Source organism: Anser cygnoides, unplaced genomic scaffold, assembly GCF_040182565.1.
Source record: "Anser cygnoides isolate HZ-2024a breed goose unplaced genomic scaffold, Taihu_goose_T2T_genome scaffold_44_1, whole genome shotgun sequence".
NCBI classification, from domain to species: domain Eukaryota; kingdom Metazoa; phylum Chordata; class Aves; order Anseriformes; family Anatidae; genus Anser; species Anser cygnoides.
In genome coordinates, this window is record NW_027103068.1 from 1071451 (window position 1) to 1087950 (window position 16500).

Consider the following 16500-nt stretch of genomic DNA (forward strand, 5'->3'; position numbering starts at 1 on the left):
CGTCGTGAGGGTGCTGGGGGGCCTCCGTGGCGTGCTCGTGGTCCCCCCCGTGGGTCGGATGTGGGGGGGGGCGGCTCCTTGCTTGAGCGGGGGGCCGCTTCTTCGCTCGGGGGGGCCGCTCCTTCGTTGTGGGGGCCACTCTTCGCTCGGGGGGGCGACTCCTCGCTCGGGGCCACCTCGGCAGCAGGAAGAAGAGAGAGAAACTGAGACAAGCGTTAGTGGGGCCACGGGGACGGCGGCTTCGGCGGCTTCTGGGGGGGGGGAGGCTCCCGGCCCCCCCCGGCCCCAAATCCCCCCCACACACACCACAACCCCCCCAAAACCCACCCCACATCCCCCCCCCACCTCACCCCCCCCCCCCCCCGAAAAGAAATCCGCAGCATCTCCGTCCTGCCGGGACCAAAAGAGAAGGGTTACGGCCCCCGGGAGCGGCTATCGGGGGGGGGGGGGGGTAGATTCCCCCCCCCCAGCGCTGTTTTTTGATAGAATTTCCTCGTTTTTTGCGTTTTTTTATCAATTTGGGGGTTTTTAGAAGTTGCCCAGGACCGCCAAGCTCTGCTTGCAGTCGATCCTGGCGCCGTCGGGGCCCGTGAAAGAGAGGGGCAGCGCGGCCAGGAAGAGCCGGCAGCTCTCCGCGGACTCAAAGGCCAGCTCTGCCCGGACGAAGGCGATGGGCAGCGCCGGGCGGAAACTGGGGGAGAAACAGATAAAAAACAACAAAAAAAGAAAAAAAAAGAAAGAAAAAAGCACCAAAAAAAAAAAAAACGGAAAGAAACGGAAAAAAAATGGAAAAAAAAACACGGAAAGGACGACAAAAAGACGGGGGGGGAAGGGGGAAAGAGAGGGCGGGGGGGCGTGGAGGGGAGGGGGGTTGGGGGGGGTTGGGTTTTTTTTTTGGGGGGGGGGGGGTTGGGGATGGGGACCCCCCCCTTGTGGGGGGGATTGGGGGGGGGATGTGGGGACGTGGCTGCATGGAGGGGGGGCACGGTCCCATAGATAGGGGGCACGGACCCATAGTGGGGGGGGGGCACAGCCCCATAGTGGGGGGCACAGCCCTATGGTGGGGGGGGCACAGCCCCATAGATACAGGGGGGGACAGCCCCGGGGGGGGCACAGCCCCATAGTGGGGGGGGCACAGCCCTATGGGGGGGGGGCACGGCCCCATAGATTTGGGGGGGGGCACAGCCCCACAGATGGGGGGCACAGCCCCATAGATTAGGGGCACAGCCCCATAGATTAGGGGCACGGCCCTATGGCTGGGGGGGCACAGCCCCATAGACTGGGGGGGGGGGCACAGCCCCACAGATGGGGGGGCACAACCCCACAGATGGGGGGGGCACAGGGCCCCCCCTGGGGTAAGGTAAGGGGGCAAATGGGGCACGACCCCATTGGGGCAGGGGGGCACGGCCCCGTTGTGACTGGGGGGGGGGCACAGCCCCGGGGTGAATTGGAGGGGGGGGGGCCCCGTTTGGGGGGGGGGAATGACCCCATTTTGGGGGGAAATAACCCCATGGGGGGGCAATATGGCCCCTTTTCGGGGCGGGGGGAGCATGGACCCTTTTTTTGGGGGGGGGGGACAGTCCCAATGGGGACACAGGGAATGGGGGGGGGGGGGGGATGAGGCACAGCCCCATGGGGGTGTCAGCCCCCCCCCCCCCAAATTGGGGTGCTGGGGGGGTCACAGCCCACTTGGGGTGTCGGGGGAGGGGACCCATTGGGGTCACTTCAAAGGGATGGGGATGAATTTGGGGGGGGGTCAGAAAACCCCCCAGGGCATCACGGGGAGGGGGGGGGGGGGCGGATTTCCACCCCCACCCCACTTACCTTCACCACACGAAGCTGGGGGGGGTCCCGGGAGGGGGGGCAAAAGGGAGGGGGGGATCCCGGGGGGAGAGAGAGAAAAGGGGGTGGCACACCCACCCCCCCCCCCAAAAAAAACAAAACCCCTCCCCCAACCCCACATCCCCCTAACCCCCCCCCCCCCCCCCCCCCCCCGACCCAAACCTCCCCCTCCCCAGGCCCCCCCCCCCCAGCTCTGTAGGGTCCTGGATAAGGGCAAGGGGGGGTCCCAGGTGTGTGTGTGGGGGGGGGTCTCACACCCCGGGGGGGGGTCTATCACCCTAGGGGGGTCCCAGTGGGAGGGGGGAGGGTTATCAGCCGGGGGGGGGGGGTCTCTCACCCCGCGGGGGGTCCTGGCTAAGGGTTAGGGGGTCTCACTCCAGAGGGGGGGGGGTCCCTCACCCCACAGGGGGCAGGTTTATCACCCCGGGGGGTCCCAGTGGGGGGGGGGGGGGGGCGTTTATCACCCCGGGGGGGGGTCTCACACCCCAGGGGGAGGTCTATCACCCTGGGGGGCATTTATCACCCCAGGAGGGGGGGTCCCAGTGGGAGGGGGGCGTTTATCAGCCTGTGGGGGCTCTATCACCCCAGGGGGAGGTCTCTCACCCCGGGTGGGGGGTCTATCACCCTGGGGGGGGTTTATCACCCCGGGGGGTGGGTTATCACCCCGGGGGGTCTATCACCCCGGGGGGTGGGTTATCACCCCGGGGGGTCTATCACCCCGGGGGGGGTGGGTTATCACCCCAGGAGGGGGGTCTATCACCCCAGGAAGGGGCTCCCAGTGGGAGGGGGGGCATTTATCACCCCGGGGGGGTCTATCACACTGGAGGGGGGTCTATCACCCTGGGGGGGTTTTATCACCCCGGGGGGATGTCTATCACCCCAGGAGGGGGGTCTATCCCCCCGGGGTGGGTCCCAGTGTGTGTGTGTGTGGATTATCACCCCGGGGGGGAGGGAGCGTGTTTGTCCCCCCCCGGGGAGGGGGGGGGTCGCACATACGTTTTGATCATGGCCTTGAGGGCGGCGCGGCGCTCGCGCTCGGCGAACTTGTCGATGAGGCGGGCGGCCACGGGGGGCGGCGCGGTAGAGGCGGAAGAAGCGGTGGTAGTTGGCCAGCGCCCAGGCGGCGCGCAGGGCCAGCGCGTGCGCCACGCTCGCGTCCGCCCGCAGCGCCGGCGTCAGGTAGGCCAGCTCCGTCGTCAGGTCTGTTAATGGGGGGGGAGAGAAATAAAAGGGGGGGTGAGGGAGGCGGTTGGGAGGGGGTTCGGGGTGAGAAACAGGGGAGTTGGGGCACTGGGAGGGGGCTGGGGGGAAAGGAATGGGGGCTGGGAGCGCTGGGAGGGGGACTGGGGGCACTGGGAGGGGGGCTGGGACCATTCAGATGGGTGCTGGGAGCACTGGAAGGGGGACTGGGAGCACTGGGAGGGGGACTGGGAGCACTGGTGTCAGGTAGGCCAGCTCCGTGGTCAGGTCTGTTAATGGGGGGGGAGAAATAAAAGGGGGGGTGAGGAAGGCGGTTGGGAGGGGGTTGGGGTGAGAAACGGGGGGGTTGGGGCACTGGGAGGGGGCTGGGAGCACTGGGAGGGGGCTGGGGGGAAAGGAATGGGTGCTGGGAGCACTGGGAGGGGGACTGGGGGCACTGGGAGGGGGACTGGGGGCATTCAGAGGGGTGCTGGGAGCACTGGGAGGGGGGCTGGGACCATTCAGATGGGTGCTGGGAGCACTGGGAGGGGGACTGGGAGCACTGGGAGGGTGACTGGGAGCACTGGGAGGGGGACTGGGGGCACTGGGAGGGGGACTGGGACCATTCAGATGGGTGCTGGGAGCACTGGAAGGGGGACTGGGAGCACTGGGAGGGGGACTGGGAGCATTCAGATGGGTGCTGGGAGCACTGGAAGGGGGACTGGGAGCACTGGGAGGGGCTGGAAGCACTGGGAGGGGAACTGGGAGCACTGGGAGGGGGACTGGGAGCACTGGGAGGGGGACTGGGAGCACTGGGAGGGGGACTGGGAGCACTGGGAGGGGGACTGGGGGGGGACTGGGAGCACTGGGAGGGGGGGGGCAATGAATGGGTGCTGAGCCCCCCAGGACGGGACTGGGGGGGGGGGGGGCAACACCGAGACCCCCCCCCCCCCAAAAAAAAAACCTGCGTGGGGGCGACACCGAACCCCTGTACCCACATCGGGGGGGGGGGGGTCAATTAAATCGGGGGGGGGCTCCATTAAATCAGGGGGGGCTCAGGACCCTGCTGCAGTCCTGGGGGGGTGTGGGGGTCGGGGGGGTGGGGGGGGTCCGGGGGGGTCCGGGGGGGGGGTCCGGGGGGGTCCGGGGGGTTTGGGGTGCCCCCCCACTCACCGCCCGAGTTGCGGGTGAACATGTAGTAGAGGATGCGGTAGGCGGTGAACTCGCCCACGTTCCCCGGCAGGTTCTCGGCGTAGAGCGCCTTGAGCTGCGCCTGGCACTGGTTGAACTCCTCGTGGTCCCCCTGGGGGGTCCGGAAAAGCGCCCCCCCCGTCAAAAACGGTGCGGGGGGGGGGGCGGTTGATAGCCCCGTTTTGTGCCCCCCCCCTCCCCGGTACCTTCTCCAGCGCGATGCGGGCGTGCGTCTCGTACACCTCCACCGTGGAACTCCGTGCGGACCCCCTGCACCTGGGGGGGGGAATAAGGGGGGGGTAATAAGGGGGGGGTAATAAGGGGGGTAATAAGGGGGGGGGATAATGGGGGGGGATAATGGGGGGGGAGTATAATAAGGGGGGGGGGTAATAAGGGGGGGATAATAAGGGGGGTAATAGGGGGGGGGGATTGGGGGGGGATTAATAAGGGGGGTAATAAGGGGGGGTAATGGGGGGGGATAATGGGGGGAGTATAATAAGGGGGGGTAATAAGGGGGGGATAATAAGGGGGGGTAATAAGGGGGGTAATAGGGGGGGGATTGGGGGGATTAATAAGGGGGGTAATAAGGGGGGGTAATGGGGGGGGGGATAATGGGGGGAGTATAATAAGGGGGGGGTAATAAGGGGGGATAATAAGGGGGGTAATAAGGGGGGGTAATAGGGGGGATTGGGGGGATTAATAAGGGGGGGTAATAAGGGGGGAGTATAATAAGGGGGGGAATAATAAGGGGGGGGAATAATAAGGGGGGGAATAATAAGGGGGGAATAATAAGGGGGGGAATAATAAGGGGGGGAATAATAAGGGGGGGAATGGGGGGGGGGATAATGGGGGGGATAATAAGGGGGGGGATAGGGGGGGGATAGGGGGGTAATAAGGGGGGTGATAAGGGGGGTGATAAGGGGGGTGATAAGGGGGGTGATAAGGGGGGTGATAAGAGGGGGGGGTGATGGGGGGGTGATAAGGGGGGGTGATAAGGGGGGTGATGGGGGGGTGATAAGGGGGGGTAATAAGGGGGGTAATAAGGGGGGTAATAAGGGGGGTAATAAGGGGGGGTAATAAGGGGGGTAATAAGGGGGGGTAATAAGGGGGGTAATAAGGGGGGATAATAAGGGGGGTAATAAGGGGGGAATAATTAATAAACGGGGGGGGGAATAATAAGGGGGGGGGACACATTGGGGACGTTTGTTCCCCCCGGGGGGCTCGTCGGGCGCTCCGGGAGGGGTTTGGGGGGGTTATGGGGGAGTTATGGGGGGGGGGGGTACGGGGGGGGTAAGGAGGCTGCGGGGAATGGCCCCAAATGGTGCAGGGCGCCCAAAATGCCAGGGTTTCACCCCAAAAGGGCTGTGGCTTTGCCCCCAAAATGGCGTGGTTTCGTCCCAAAAAGATTGTGGTTTCATCCCCAAAATGCCAGGGTTTCACCCCAAAAAGGTTGTGGCTTCGCCCCCAGAAACGCTGTGGTTTCGCCCCCAAAATGGTCACGGCTTTGCCACCCCAAAATGCTGCAGCTTCACCCCAAAAACGCCACGGTTTCACCCCCAAAACCACTGCGACTTTGTCCCCAAAAAACCCTGTGGGTTTGTCCCCAAAATGCCACGGTTTTGCCCTGAAAAAGCCAGGGTTTCACCCCAAAAAACGCCATGATTTTGTCCCCAAAACCGCCACGGTTTCGCCCCCAAAACCACCGCGATTTTGTCCCCAAAACCCCTGCAGGTTCGTCCCCAAAACAGCTGCCCCCTCGCCCCCAAAAAGCCAGGGTTTCAGCCCAAAAACGTCGTGACTTTGTCCCCAAAAACGCCACGGTTTCGCCCCCAAAAACACTGCGATTTTGTCCCCAGAACCCCTGGGGGTTTGTCCCCAAAAACGCCACAATTTCACCCCAAAAACACCACGGTTTCACCCCAAAAAACGCCGTGACTTTGTCCCCAAAAACACTGCGATTTCGTCCCCAAAACCCCTGTGGGTTCGTCCCCAAAAAGCCACGGTTTCACCCCCAAAACACCACAGTTTCACCCCAAAAAACGCCGTGACTTTGTCCCCAAAAACACCACAGTTTTGCCCCCAAAACCACCACGATTTCGTCCCCAAAACCCTTGCGGGTTCGCCCCCAAAAAGCCAGGGTTTCACCCCAAAAAACACCGTAACTTTGTCCCCAAAAACGCCACGGTTTCGACCCCAAAACACTGGGACTTCGTCCCCCAAAACGCCACACCCTCGCCCCCCAAAAGCCACAATTTCACCCCAAAAAACACCACGGTTTCACCCCAAAAAACGCCGCGATTTCGCCCCCCCCAAAACACCGCGGTTTCGTCCCCAAAACCCCTGCGGGTTCGCCCCCAAAAGCCACGGTTTCACCCCCAAAACACCACGGTTTCACCCCAAAAGACGCCGTGACTTTGTCCCCAAAAGCACCACGGTTTCGACCCCAAAACCACCGCGATTTCGTCCCCAAAACCGCTGCACCCTCGCCCCCAAAAAGCCACGGTTTCACCCCAAAACCACCACGCTTTCACCCCAAAAAACACCGCGATTTTGTCCCCAAAACTCCACGGTTTCGCCCCCAAAACCACCGCGATTTCGTCCCCCAAAAGCCATGATTTCACCCCAAAAACACCATGGTTTCACCCCAAAAAACGCCGTGACTTTGTCCCCAAAAACACCGCGGGTTCGTCCCCAAAACCCCTGCGGGTTCGTCCCCAAAACCGCTGCACCCTCGCCCCCAAAAAGCCAGGGTTTCAGCCCAAAAAATGCCGTGACTTTGTCCCCCAAAACGGCACGGTTTCGACCCCAAAAACACTGGGACTTTGTCTCCAAAAACGCCACACCCTCGCCCCCCAAAAAGCCACAATTTCACCCCAAAACCACCACGGTTTCACCCCAAAAAACGCCGTGACTTTGTCCCCAAAACCCCCGCGGGGTCGCCCCCAAAGCCAGGGTTTCACCCCAAAACGCACCGTCAGGTCCTGCCGGATGGACTTCATCTGCTCGCAGGCGAAGGCGTAGTCCTGCTTCTCCTTCCAGTGCGACTTCACCAGGCTCAGCGACTTCCGCAGCACCTTTTTGGGGCGAAAAGGGAGAAAAACGGGGGCGAGATGAGAAACGGGGGCGGGGGGGCGTCAGCGACCCCCAAAACCATTAAAACTGCGATCTTTTTTTGGGGCGAAAAAGGAGAAAAAGGGGGGCGAGATAACAAAGGAGAGGATGAGGGGGTGTCAGCGACCCCCAAAATCATTAAAGTCTCGTTCTTTTTGGGGCGAAAAGGGAGGAAAAGGGGGGCGAGATAAGAAAGGGGGGGACAGGGGGGTGTGAGCGACCCCAAAATTAATTAAAATCACGTTTTTGGGGCAAAAAGAGAGAAAAAAGGGGGGTGAGGTAACGAAGGGGGGGACGCCAGGGACCCCCAAAATAATTAAAACCGCGTTCTTTTTGGGGGCGAAAAGGGAGAAAGAGGGGGTGAGATAAGGAAGGGGAGGGGACGGGGGGTGTGAGCGACCCCAAAATTAATTAAAATCACGTTTTTGGGGTGAAAACAGAGAAAAAGGGGGGCAAGATAACGAAGGGGGGGGGTGTCAGCGATCCTGAAAATCATGAAAATCGTGTTCTTTTTTGGGGGCAAAAAGAGAGAAGAAGGGAGGCGAGATAAGAAAGGGGGAGTCAGCGACCCCCAAAATCATTAAGACCGTGTTCTTTTTTGGGGTGAAAAGAGAGGAAAAGGGGGGTGAGATAACAAAGGGGGGGTCATCAGTGACCCTGAAAATCATTAAAACCACGTTCTTTTTTGGGGTGAAAAGACCCCCAAAATCATTAAAATCTCGTTCTTTTTGGGGGTGAAAAGGGAGAAAAAGGGGGGTGAGATAAGGAAGGGGGGATGCCAGGGACCCCCAAAATCATTAAAATCTCGTTCTTTTTTGGGGCGAAAAGGGAGAAAAAGTGGTGAGATAAGGAAGGGGGAGACGGGGGGTGCGCCAGGGACCCCCAAAACCATCGCAAGCGCGTCTTCCTCACCGGGACGGGGCGCACGGTGGCGGGGGTCGGGGGCGCAGGTGAGGCGCAGGTAGTGCTTGGTGACCTCCTGGCAGGTGCCCAGGATCTTCAGCTCGTCCCAGTCGAGGCTTTCGGAGCCGGGGGGGCTCGGCGGGGGGCCCAGGGGCAGGACGAGGGGCTCGGGGCGCAGCTTCTTGCCGTGGCCGTGCTGGAAGCGGGCGGCGCGCCGCTGCTTCTTGAACTCCTTCTCCGGGTCCTCGTAGTCCATGGCCGGGCGCTTGCGGTTGCGTTTCGAGGGGCCCTGGTCGTGCCTGGGGGGGGGGGGGGTAAAAGGGGTTTGGGGGGTAAAAGAAGGGGTTGGGGGGAAAGAGGGGGTTTTGGGGGGAGAGAAAAGGGGGGTTGGGGGGTAAAAGGAGGTTTTGGGGGGGGAAAGGGGGTTGGGGGGGAAAAAGGGGGTTTTGGGGGAGAAAGTGGTTTTTTTGGGCAAAGAAAAGGGGTTGGGGGGAAAAAGGGGGGTTGGGGGGGAAAAGGGGGTTTTGGGGGGGGAAAGGGGGTTGGGGGGAAAGGGGGGTTTGGGGGGGTAAAAGGGGGTTTTGGGGGGAGAAAGTGTTTTTTTTGGGCGAAGAAAAGGGGGTTGGGAGGAGGAAAAAGGGGTTGGGGGGGGGAAAGGGGGGGGTTGGGGGGGGAAAGGGGGTTGGGGGGGAAAGGGGGGTTGGGGGGGGAAGGGGGGTTGGGGGGGAAAAGGGGGGTTGGGGGGGAAGGGGGGTTGGGGGTGGGAAGGGGTTTGGGGGGGAAGGGGGTTTTGGGGGGGAAAAGGGGGTTTTGGGGGGGGAAAAGGGGTTTTGGGGGGGGGGGAAAAGGGGGTTTTGGGGGGGGGGAAAAGGGGGTTTTGGGGGGGGAAAAGGGGGTTTTGGGGGGGAAAAGGGGGGTTTTGGGGGGGGAAAAGGGGGGTGTTGGGGGAGAGAAAAAGAGGTTGGGGGGAGAAAAAGAGGTTGGGGGGGAGAAAAAGAGGTTGGGGGGAGAAAAAGAGGTTGGGGGGGAGAAAAGAGGTTGGGGGGGAGAAAAAGAGGTTGGGGGGAGAAAAAGAGGTTGGGGGGGAGAAAGAGGTTGGGGGGGAGAAAAAGAGGTTGGGGGGGAGAAAAGAGGTTGGGGGGGGAGAAAAAGAGGTTGGGGGGGGAGAAAAAGAGGTTGGGGGGAGAAAAAGAGGTTGGGGGGGAGAAAAAGAGGTTGGGGGGGGAGAAAAAGAGGTTGGGGGGGGAGAAAAAGAGGTTGGGGGGGGGAGAAAAAGAGGTTGGGGGGGAGAAAAAGAGGTTGGGGGGGGGAGAAAAAGAGGTTGGGGGGACAAAGGGGGGTTGGGGGGGAAAAGGGGGTTGGGGGGGAAAGGGGGTTGGGGGGGAAAAGGGGGTTGGGGGGGAAAAGGGGGTTGGGGGGGAAAAGGGGGGTTGGGGGGGAAAAGGGGGTGTGGGGGGGGAAAAGGGGGTGTGGGGGGAAAGTGGTTTTTTTGGGCGAAGAAAAGGGGTTGGGAGGAGGAAAAAAGGGGTTTGGGGGGGGGAAAAAAGGGGGGTTGGGGGGAAAAGGAGGAGTTGGGGGGGGGAAAAAGGGCGTTTGGGGGGGGTAAAAGAAGGGGTTGGGGGGAAAAGGGGGTTTTGGGGGGAGAAAAGGGGGGTTGGGGGGTAAAAGGAGGTTTTGGGGGGGTAAAAGGAGGTTTTGGGGGGTAAAAGGGGGTTTTGGGGGTGGTAAAAGGGGGTTTGGGGGGGGTAAAAGGGGGTTTGGGGGGGGGGTAAAAGGGGGTTGGGGGGGGTAAAAGGGGGTTGGGGGGGAAAAGGGGGGTTGGGGGGGGAAAAGGGGGGTTGGGGGGGAAAAGGGGGGTTGGGGGGGGAAAAGGGGGGTTGGGGGGGGGAAAAAGGGGGGTTGGGGGGGGAAAAAGGGGGGTTTGGGGGGGAGAAAGTGGTTTTTTTGGGCGAAGAAAAGGGGTTGGGAGGAGGAAAAAAGGGGTTTGGGGGGAAAAAGGGGGGTTGGGGGGGAAATGGGGGTAAATGACTGAGGGGGGCTCCGCAGCGCGGTATGGTGGCCCCAAAATGAACGGGGAGAGGCTCGAGGCGTGCTCTGGGGGACGCGTTGTGCCAAAACAGCCCTGATTCCCCCCAAAATGATCCCAATTCCCCCAAAGCAATCCCATTTCCCCCAGAACTATCCTAATCCCAAAAGGGCCCTAATCGCCCCCCCAAAGGGCCCTAACCCCCCCAAAAACGCTCCCAATCCCCCCAAGGGCCCTAATGCCTCCCTAAAGAGCCCTAATCCCCCCCCCCCCAAAAGGGCCCTAATCCCCTCCAAAAGGATCCCAATCTCCCTAAATTTATCCTAATCCCCCCAAAAGTGGTCCCAACCCCCCAAACCTATCCCAATCCCCCCCCAAAGGGCCCTAATCCCCCCAAAAGGGCCCTAATCCCCCCAAAAGGGCCCTAATCCCCCCCAAAAGGGCCCTAATCCCCCCAAAAGGATCCCAATCTCCCTAAATTTATCCTAATCCCCCCAAAAGTGGTCCCAACCCCCCCAAACCTATCCCAATCCCCCCCCAAAGGGCCCTAATCCCCCCCAAAGGGCCCTAATCCCCCCCAAAAGGGCCCTAATCCCCCCCCAAAAGGGCCCCAATCCCCCCCCAAAGGGCCCCAATCCCCCCCCCAAAGGGCCCCAATCCCACTCCCAATCCCGTTACCGTTTCCCCCGCTGCATCCTCATCCTCCCGCGCTCCACGTGCCCCCCGACCCCGGTTTTTGGGGGGGGGGCGCGGCGTGCGCCCAGCCGGGCATCGGGGCCGGAGAGCGAGCTGTCCGAATCCGAATCGCTGCGGGACGCGGGGCCGGCGTCACCCCAAACGCACCCCAAACCCCCCCGGGGGGTCTGGGGGTCCGGGGTGGTCCGGGGGGGGGGTCAGGGGGATTTCGGGGGGGTTTGGGGCCCCTCACCTGCGTCGGAAGTGTCGGCCGGGGGAGCGGGAGGAGGAGCGGGAGCGGGAGCCGGCGCTGGAGGACGAGCTGCGCTCCTTGACGAAGACGTTGCGGTTCCCGAATTTGGTGGGGAAGGCGCCCCCCCGCCGCCCCCCTCCTCCTCCTCCTCGGGCTCTGCCGCCCCCCCCCCCCGGGAAGGTTGAGGGCCCAACGCGGCCCCCCACCGCCTCCTCCTCCTCCCGTAGCGGCCCCCCCCGGCGCGGTGCTGGGGGGGTTGCGGCAGCCCCGGCGTCTCCCAGCGCTTCTTCTTGGGGCTCTCGGCCGCGGCGTCGCGGCTCAGGCTGCGGGGTGGGGAGAAAAAGGGCGAAATCGGTGCGTGCCCCCCCCCCCCCAAAAATTAACAATAAAAGTCCCGGGGGGGCACGGGCTCACCCCGGCAGCGGCTCGCGGCTCCAGTCGATGGTGTAGGCGGTGCCGTCCTGCAGGCGCGCCTGCAGCACCTCCTTGAGCAGCTTCTCGGTGCGGTCCTTGTCCTCCTCGGACTCGCAGGCGGTGAAGCAGCGCTGCACGTACTCCTTCATGGCCTGCGGCCAGTCCTCCGGCTTCCCGCTATGGGGCAGGGGGCGGGAATTCAGCGGGGCGGCCCCACGGCGCTACGGGGCGGCCCCACGGAGCTACGGGGGTGCTATGGGGCGCTATGGGGCAGCCCCACAGCACTGTGGGGGTGCTATGGGGCAGCCCTATGGCGCTACACGGCAGCCCCATAAAGTCTCACGGTGCTATAAGGCAGCCCCACGGTGCTATGGGGGTGCTATGGGGGTGCTACGGGGCACTAAGGGGCAGCCCCACAGCGCTATGGGGGTGCTACGGGGCGCTATGGGGCAGCCCCACGGTGCTATGGGGCTGCTATGGGGCGCTATGGGGCAGCCCCACGGCGCTATGGTGGTGCTACGGGGTGCTATGGGGGTGCTACGGGGCGCTATGGGGCAGCACCATAAAGCCTCATGGTGATATGAGGCAGCCCCACGGCGCTATCGGGGTGCTACGGGGTGCTATGGGGCAGCCCCACAGCGCTATGGGGGTGCTATGGGGCGCTATGGGGCAGCCCCACAGCGCTATGGGGGTGCTACGGGGTGCTATGGGGCAGCCCCACGGCGCTATGGGGCAGCCCCACGGCACTATGGGGGTGCTATGGGGCGCTATGGGGCAGCCCCATAAAGCCTCATGGTGCTATAAGGCAGCCCCATGGCGCTATCGGGGTGCTACGGGGTGCTAAAGGGCAGCCCCACGGTGCTATGGGGTGCTATAGGGCAACCCCACAGCGCTATAGGCACTATGGGGCAGCCCCACAGCACTATGGGGGTGCTACGGGGTGCTATGGGGCAGCCTCACAGTGCTATGGGGATGCTATGGGGTGCTATGGGGGTGCTATGGGGTGCTATGGGGGTGCTATGGGGTGCTATGGGGCAGCCCCACACAGCCCCCCCAATGCTATGGGGCAGCCCCCCGGCGCTATGGGGCAGCCCCATACAGCCCCCCAGCGCTATGGGGCGGCCCCCCGGCGCTATGGGGCAGCCCCCGGGCGCGCTCACCCGTGGCCGTGGTGGTGCTTGTCGGCGCCGTGCTGCTCCCCGAAGCCCGGCGAGGTCAGCACGAAGGGGCGCTTCGGGAGGCTGAACTTGAGGCCGCCGGCGCCGGGGGCTTCTGGAGGGGGGGTGGGGGAGAAATTTTAGGGTGAGGGGGGTCCGGGGGGGGGCACAGCCATTTGGGGGGGGGGTTGGGGCTTTTTTGGGGGGGGATTTGGGGCTTTTGGGGGGGGATTTGGGGCGAATAAAAGGGTTTTGGGGCGCCGGGTTTGGTGGGGGATCCCAGGACCCCCCCCCCAAAAAAAAATCCCAACCCTCCCCCATTTTTCTTCCCCCCACCCATTTTTACTCCCCCTCCCATTTTTTAATGACACCCCCCCCCCAATTTTTTGAGCCCCCCCCAATTTTTTTTAGCCCCCCCCCCTGTTTTCCTTACGCTTCATGCGGTTCCACAGCTGCCCCCCTTGTTGCTCTTGGGGCTGGGGGCTTCGGGGGGGGGGGGGGGGGCAGATTTTGGGGTCAGGGGGTCCTGGGGGGGGGCCCACCCTTTTGTTTTTTTGGGGGGGGGCACAGCCTTTTGGGGGGGGGGGACTTGGGCTTTTTGGGGGGATTTAGGGCAAAAAAAAGGGTTTTGGGGCGCTGGTTTTGGTGGGGGATCCCAGGACCCCCCCCAAAAAAAATCCCTGACCCCCCTCCATTTTTTAACGCCCCCCCCCCAATTTTAGCCCCCCCCCCGTTTTCCTTACGCTTCATGCGGTTCCACAGCTGCTGCCCCCCCCGCCTTCTTGCTCTTGGGGCCGGGGCTTCGGCGTAGCCGTGGGGGGGGCGGCGGGTAGGAGGAGGCGGCGGCGGCGGCGGCGCTGCTGGGCTGGGGGGCGCGGCGCCCCCCCTTGCTGCTGCGGCCCCCGGCCCCCCCCGGCCATGGCGTGGGGTTGGGGGGGCTGGGGGGGGGCGCGGCGGGGGGCAGCTGGGCGCCGCCGTAGGGCGCGGAGTCATCCAGGCCGGGCACCGGGGGCTGCTGGTTTGGGGGGGGGGGATTTTTTTTTGGGGGGGGGGGGTTAAAATATTTAAGGGGGGGCTTAAAAAATGTCCCCCCCGCATTTGAGACCCTCACCTGGCTGAGGCCGCTCTGCTGCCCGGGGGCTGGGGGCTGCTGGGGGGCCGCGGCGTAGGCGCCGGGGAGCCGTAGGGGACGGTGGGGCCGTAGCCCGAGTACACGTTCTGCGGGGGGGGCCACGAGGGGGGCACGGGGGGGTCAGCACCCCTCCCCCGTGACACCCCCGGATCCGAAAGCGGCCCCAAACCCCCCCAAAATAACCCTAAAATCACCCCAAACGGCCCCAAAATGTCCCCAAAACCACCCCACAATTTTTTTGGGGGCGGGGGGGACAGGAGTGTCAGCCCCCCCCCCCCCACGACACCCCCAGCCCCAAAAGCGGTCCCAACCCCCCCCCCAAAATACCCCAAAGACCCCCCAAAATGCCCCCACCCCCCGACTCCGGGGGGGTCCCTGGTGCCCCCCCCCGCACCCCCCCCCCACTCCTAAAACCCCCCCCAAACCCCCCCCCCCCAACCCCCCCCCGAAGCCCCCAAAATCCCCCTAAAATCCCCTTAAACTCCCCCCAAACCCCCCCAAAACGCCCCCCGACCCGAGGGGGGGGTCCCGGTGGGGGTGTCCCCGGGTGCCCCCCCCACGCCCCCCACTCCTAAAACCCCCCAACCCCCTAAAACTCCCCCCAAATCCCCCTGAAGCCCCCAAATCCCCCTAAAATCCCATAAAACTCCCCCAACCCCCCGACCCCCCCAAAACGCCCCCCCCCCCCGACCCGGGGGGGGGTCCCTGTGTGCCCCCCCGCGCCCCCCACTCCTAAACCCCCCCAAAACCCCCCCCAACCCCCCCAAAAAACCTCCCCCAACCCCCCTGAAGCCCCCAAATCCCCTTAAAACCCCCTAAAACTCCCCCCAAATGCCCCCCAACCCCCCCAAAAAGCCCCCTCCCTGACCCGAGGGGGGGCTGTCCCGGTGGGGGGGGTCCCCGTGTGTGCCCCCCACACCCCCCCACTCCTAAAACCCCCAAACCCCCCCCACCCCCCCCCCCCCAAGACCCCCCCAAATCCCCCCAGAACACCCCCAAAATCCCCTAAAACTCCCCCAAACCCCCCGACCCCCCCCAAACGCCCCCCCGACCCGAGGGGGGGGTGTCCCGGTGTGGGGGGGTCCCCGCGCGCCCCCCCCGCGCCCCCCCCCCGCTCACCACGGGGTAGTAGTAGCTGTAGGGGTAGGAGTAGCCGTAGGGCTGGTACCAGGGGTAGTAGGGGGCCGCCTGCAGGGCCCCGGGGTCACCCCCTGCGGGGAGGGGTACTGGGGGGGGGGGGGGCAAAAAATGGGGGGGGGGCACAAAAAGGGGGGGAGGGGGGTGTTAAAAGGTCCCGGGGGGCTCGCACGGTGCCCACGACCCCCCCGGACCCCCCATAACCCCCTCAGCCCCCACAAAGACTCTTCAGGCCCCCCCCCAACTCCTCCTCCTCCACCCCCCCCAGACCCCCGGGCCCCCCAAAACCCCTCAAGAGCCCCCCCGACCCCCAGACCCCCCCCCAAGACCCCCCACGCCCCCCAGCCCCTCCCAACCCCCCCCCCCCACGCCCCCCCTCACTCACCTGCCCCCCCCAGCTCCTCCTACCCCTCCTCCTGCCCCCCATGACCCCCCCCGGACCCCCCAATCGCCCCCCCAGGACCCCCCCAACCCCCCCAAGACCCCCCCCCACGACCCCTTAGGACCCTCCCCCCCCCCCCCCCCCCCCAGGACCTCCCCCACCCCCCAGTGCCCCCCCCCCAGCTCCTCCTCCCCCTCCTCCCACCCCCAGGACCCCCCAAGACCCCCCCCAGCCCCCCCAATATCCCCCAGGACCCCCCACGACCCCCCCCGCGCCCCCCCCTCGCTCACCTGCCCCCCCCCCAGCTCCTCTTCCCCCTCCTCCTGCCCCCCCCCAGGACCCCCAAACCCCCCCAAGACCCCCCCCACGACCCCCCTAACCCCCCCCCCCACGACCCCAGGGACCCTTAGACCCCCCCACGCCCCCCCCACGCCCCCCCCGTCACTCACCTGCCCCCCCCGGCTCCTCCTCCCCCTCCTCCTCCTGCCCCCCCAGAACCCCCCTAACCCCCCCCCCCAGCCCCCCCAGCCCCCCCCCCCACGCCCCCCCACGCCCCCCCGTCATTCACCTGCCCCCCCGGCTCCTCCTCCTCCCTCCTGCTGCCGCCCCCCCCCCGGGCGAGGCCTTGCCCCCCCCTTGCTGATGCTGGCCAGCGCCTGCCGCGCCTTCTCCCACTCGGGGTTCTCGCGGGCGGGGCCCGGGGGGCGGCGGGGGGCGGCGGCGGCGGGGGGGCGGCCGCTTCCAGCCCGTTCTCCCGGGGGCCCCCCCCGCCGCCGCCGCCCCCCCCGCCGCCGCCAGGGAGTACTGCGGGGCCCTGCGGGGATGGGGGGGGTGTTAAATGGGGGGGAGACCCCATAAACACCCCGTGGCCCCCCCACAACTCCCCCAGACCCCATAACCCCCCCACGGCCCCCCATAGCCCCCCCAGACCCCATAACCCCCCCATGGCCCCCCCACGACCCCCCCAGACCCCATAACCCCCCCATAACCCTCCCCCATGACCCCCATGGCCCCCCAAATCTCCTACAGGACCCCAAAATAATTATGCCCCCTCCCCCAAACCCCCCTGAGCCCCCCAAAACCCCCATGCCCCCCCAA

The 16500-nt window shown here is 65.1% G+C and overlaps 1 protein-coding gene across 1 annotated transcript; it reads right to left on the reverse strand.

The window, feature by feature from the left end:
* Window positions 1-345: 345 nt before the first annotated feature.
* Window positions 346-16127, reverse strand: LOC136789389 (leukocyte receptor cluster member 8-like; the record flags this gene model as incomplete). Its single annotated transcript, XM_066989446.1, is given in 20 exon segments — window positions 346-691; window positions 2839-2910; window positions 2912-3044; window positions 4195-4324; window positions 4419-4463; window positions 4465-4488; window positions 7185-7286; window positions 8236-8259; window positions 8261-8525; window positions 10931-11059; window positions 11181-11334; window positions 11375-11420; window positions 11422-11503; window positions 11595-11771; window positions 12755-12866; window positions 13495-13766; window positions 13863-13969; window positions 15003-15109; window positions 15852-15902; window positions 15971-16127. Coding segments are annotated over 20 exon segments (2352 nt in total), but the record flags the coding sequence as incomplete, so codon positions are not given.
* Between the last annotated feature and the right edge of the window lie 373 nt (window positions 16128-16500).